Genomic DNA, 4749 nt, shown 5'->3' on the forward strand with positions numbered 1-4749 from the left:
AGATTTTCAATCATTAGTTTCCTAAATATTCTCCAAATTTAGAAACTAATCAAATCTCTTTAAAACAGAGAAAATATTTTATCCTTAGGTTAATCGTTATATTGGATTGCATAATATTCTCCAAATATTCTGCATCTGTAACAACCTAACCAGAATCCAAAATCCCAACTTAACACTTAGTCACGATGTCGGATGATCTTTGCATAAGACATCTTGTTCAACATGTTATACTAGATGCAGTAAATAGAACATCATGTTCAACATATATCTTCTACATATATTCAAATTATCCAAGATATGTATTTAGAAGTATAAACTTGTGTGCAAACACACGTCAATGATTCAATGAGATATGTTCTACAGTTTCCGACGGGTATTTAAAATGCCAAAATTTGTTAGTTTCCTACGGGCATTTGGAATGCCAAAATTTCTTAGGCTTAAAGTTCTTGTATCTCATTTCTCAAGCTATGAGAATAGAAGATCTTATTGTCACCAATTTAATACTCCCGCGGTATCAATAGTGTCTGAGTGTCGTTTAAAGAATATAATCATATTGTCATAAAATATTACACTTTTATTAAATTAAGGATTAATATCACTTTACACTCCTATAATATATGCAAAATTCATTGTACCCCTGGTAATTTTTTTTTTTTGTTTTCCCCTGTAATTTTTTTTTGTTTGGATTATCCCCCAAAGCGTACAAATTTAACACCAAATTTGGGGGAAATCAAACAAAAAAAATATTAAAGTTGGTAAATTTTACACTTAAGGGACAAAAGACAAGTATTTTTATATTTCAGGGGGGTGTTTGGGAAAAAAATTTACATGAGAAAAAACGAATTTCACCTATATTACAGGGAAATTTTGTATATTTAACCCTTAAATTAATCTTGTAAATATATTGAAAGTAGTGTACAATATAATTAAAAGAGATAATTGAAAAAATAAAAACCATCACTATATTGAAAAGTAAGAATAACAAAACACGTTCATTAACTCTTACAACAATCTCTTACAACAATGAAATTTGCTGACCAAGCTTTGAACATAAATGGACCTCTTTATAAAATAGAATAGAATCATAGATACAAATCCAGCAAAACATGCATTATAATATCAAAATTTGCATTCATAACCAAGTTAAACAAGGTAAGATACAGGAGTTCTAGAAGCAAGAAGTCCAGTTACAATTACAATAATAATTTCGAAGTTGCATTGCATCAGTGTTGCATCAGTATTGTCAATGGCAGAATATGGCTAAAGCCCAAACTCTGCCATATTAACATACAATTGTGACCTATGGAACAACCAAGGTAGAAATCCTTCACAAATTGTCTATGGCAGAGTCCAAAATCTGCCTTACCATTCTGCCATATAACCAGTGGTGTCACTTGTCAATTGCAGATAACAGAAAATAACACTTTGTTCATATCCGACTATGTTACAATACACCATCACAGAATAGAGATTTGCTAAATTTCTACAACAATATAGTACCTTCTATTTGACAACACCGCATTTAACAACACTGGAAGCAAGTTAAAAACAAGGATACAAAATAATTACTCAGCAGCCAGTAATACAAGGGTAAAAATCACATAGTAAACATTGCTCCCCAATATTCTTTATTTAACCTACCTAGTATGAACATTAAGGAAAGAAGAATATAGAATAGGACACATCATATGTATATACACAGGCACGATCACTCTCATTAGGGTAGCAGTGCTCATCGTCAAAACGTGGGAAAAAACAATACTATTACACATAAAGAATACTCATCAAGCAAAAAGATTAATTTCTCATTCAGCCTTGAAATCTTTACAAGGTCTAGATTCAAAACCACCACTTGCCCTCTTCTCCAGCGAGTATGGCATGTAGGTACCCAATATTTTGTCCCACATAACAAAGAAAGGTTGTGAGAAGTTGTACTTGTTACCGTAGAGTTGATGGTGTACGTCGTGGTAAGCAGAGTTGTTATTGAAAAACATATGGAACAGGTTTCCGGGGAGCCATAACCCGCAGTGATCATCTACAGTTTTAATGGTGGCAAAGGAGAAGAAGAATATGGATGCTCGAGGACTCATACCAGAGAGGAGGAAAGACAAAGCTCCACCGATTGTGTCGTTAAGAAGACCCTCAACGGGGTGGTTGTAAAGAGCTCCGAACGAATAGGGTACGATGAGTCTGTGATGTAGAGAGTGAATGTGTTTGTATAGGAACTTGTTCTGATGCATGTATCTGTGCATAAAGTATTGCCATGTGTCCATTACCAACATAGCAGTAACAAATTGTCTTGCTAAAACAAGAATAGAAGCATTCTCATTGGTACTACTTTGGGTATCACTTCCTGTCACCTACACGCACAAAGTAAACAAAAAAATTACAGGGTGATACAATGTTGTCGGTCATAAATCTCAGAGATAGCAGTTTGTTCAATCAAATTCCACTACGCTATGATGATATAGCACTGCTATTTGATTAATACTGTCTACTAAATAGTGTATCGCAGAACAATGGTGATTTGTTTAAACTCTGCTACTGCACACTGTAACCACAATTGGACAACACTGATGTTATAATAACACAATGAATTCCAAAATATTATTCTACACAAGATTTATCTACAAAACATTTCATATACAGGAAATGTAAAGCTTCTAAACTGACTGAAAAAGTCAGTGTTAGTAAGAACTCGCAATTACTTTTTTCTAATTAACTAAACCAAATAAAAACTTATAGAAACCACGACACAATTCTGCAATGGTGTTCCAAGCTCTTCTTCCCCTTTTTGAGGAAAAGAAACTTACTTTGGGTGCAATGGTGGTCTATGATCAAGACAGACTTTACACAATTCAATCATCTAAATGTATTGAATACTTAGACACAAGAGATTAAGTAACTAGGCAACATATGCCAAAATAAAACAAAACGAAATCATTGTATAAAAAAATAAAAAATGAACCCACTTTTGCATCTGAATTCTAAACAACTTGGCAAAACATACTAAGTCTTAGGTCCTGTTAAGATAAACAACTAAATTAAGCAGTTATAACATATATGTTTATCATATAAGTGCTTATGTATAAACTATTTCTATGACAAGAGATCAAATAAAGTCAATATTTTCATAAAAGCAATAAATTATTTTCATAAGCTATCCTGAAGGGTTATGCAAACATGGAAACAACTTATGGATGTGCCATATGTTGTTTCCGTAAGCTCTCTCGAAAAGTCTCATAAGTGCTTATGTCAACAAATAAACTGAAATAAACAAAATCAAAAGCTCTTAGTATTGGAAGGGTAAACTGTGATACAACAACAACAATTAAACCTAATACCAATAAATTGGGTCGGCTACATGGATCAACTTTTGCCATAATGTTCTATTCATGATTATGCTCTATCCAAATCGTTAATTTCGAGATTTTTCTCAATAACTTCTCTCAATAGTTTTTCTAAGTCTTTCTCTAATTCTAGGTGTTTGACTCCCCTTCATCTAATATACTCTCTTTACCTCAGAAGCTACAGGTCTTCTCTCTACGTTTACGTGTCCAAACCACCTAAGTCTACATTCCACCATCTTTTTTACTATAGGTGTTACCCGAACACTCTTTTCTAATATTGTCATTTATAATCTTATTTTGTCTACTCTTACCACACATCCAACACAACGTCCTCATCTATGCTACACTAATTTTATTCTTGTGTTGGTTCTTAACTGTCCAACATCACATGTCTTACCGCAATATGTTTGTGATCTAAGTTTCCTCCAATAACACAGCTTTGGCAATATGAAATTAACTAATATCATATCTAAATGTGGAAATAAACCATAACTAAAGGAAAACTAGAAAAAAAATTCAAATAAAAAACAACTTACTGCAAATAAGAGGGTTGCAACCACAGCTTGAACAGCTTGTTGAAGGAGAACTCCTTTAACAACATCAAACTTAGACACCAAATTCTTTTCATCCTCATCTTGTATGGTATGTAATCTATAATCCTCCGCAAACAACCCCAAAACAACATAAAAACCAGAATAAATCCAATAAACTAAAAGTGGAGCAAAAGTCCCTAACATCTCATCAGAAATCTCAAAATCCATTTTCCCACACACCCAGAAGAAAAAATCAAATTTTTTCTCCGATTCGATTCAGGAGCACCCCAAAAAACTCAAATTTTGCATCAATTTCAAAGTACCCAAAGAAACCCTTAACCCTAATCCTCTTTTGGGAAAATTTCAAAAATAAAAACTTTAAATTGAAACTCTCCCTCTTCTTGTTCCTCTAACCCCTAATGATTGAATCAAACCCAAAACCAATCACAAGTCAATTGAATATTGGATTAGGTTTCCACAGAAGGAAGAGAGAGAAGAGAGAGAATGTTGAAAATTGTTTTTGCAGGTTTCAGACCCATGATGAGAACAAGAAGAAAAATATTTGACGATCCTATGTGAGATGGTGTATGGTATTATCGTGTATAGTCGTAAGTTTTGGGAAATTGTTTGTTGTTGTTTTTCGTTGAGTTTGAGTGAAAGGTTGAGATTGGTGAGGTGCAGGGGATTTTTGTAGTCGCGTTTGTAGAAGATTGAAACCGTTGATGAGATATTTGATATTTTTAGGTATGGAATTTTCAAAACGACGCCGAGTTTGACCGGGCAAATTATATTTGGATTCAATGTGTGCCGGTCGGTAACTTCGTATATAGGATAACATAAACTAATTTTTGGTTTGTTGTTTTATT

At 33.3% G+C, this 4749-nt stretch overlaps 1 protein-coding gene across 1 annotated transcript; it reads right to left on the minus strand.

Moving 5' to 3' along the window:
- Nucleotides 1-1542: 1542 nt before the first annotated feature.
- LOC131643069 (sphinganine C4-monooxygenase 1-like) lies at nucleotides 1543-4418 on the minus strand. Its single transcript, XM_058913213.1, has 2 exons — nucleotides 3887-4418; nucleotides 1543-2360 (listed from the first exon to the last, which is right to left on the minus strand). Exons 1-2 carry the CDS (start codon nucleotides 4109-4111, stop codon nucleotides 1806-1808), a joined length of 780 nt encoding a protein of 259 aa, XP_058769196.1. The 5' UTR covers nucleotides 4112-4418; the 3' UTR covers nucleotides 1543-1805.
- Nucleotides 4419-4749: the final 331 nt, after the last annotated feature.

The sequence above is a fragment of the Vicia villosa genome, unplaced genomic scaffold (genome assembly GCF_029867415.1).
Source record: "Vicia villosa cultivar HV-30 ecotype Madison, WI unplaced genomic scaffold, Vvil1.0 scaffold7, whole genome shotgun sequence".
NCBI lineage: Eukaryota > Viridiplantae > Streptophyta > Magnoliopsida > Fabales > Fabaceae > Vicia > Vicia villosa.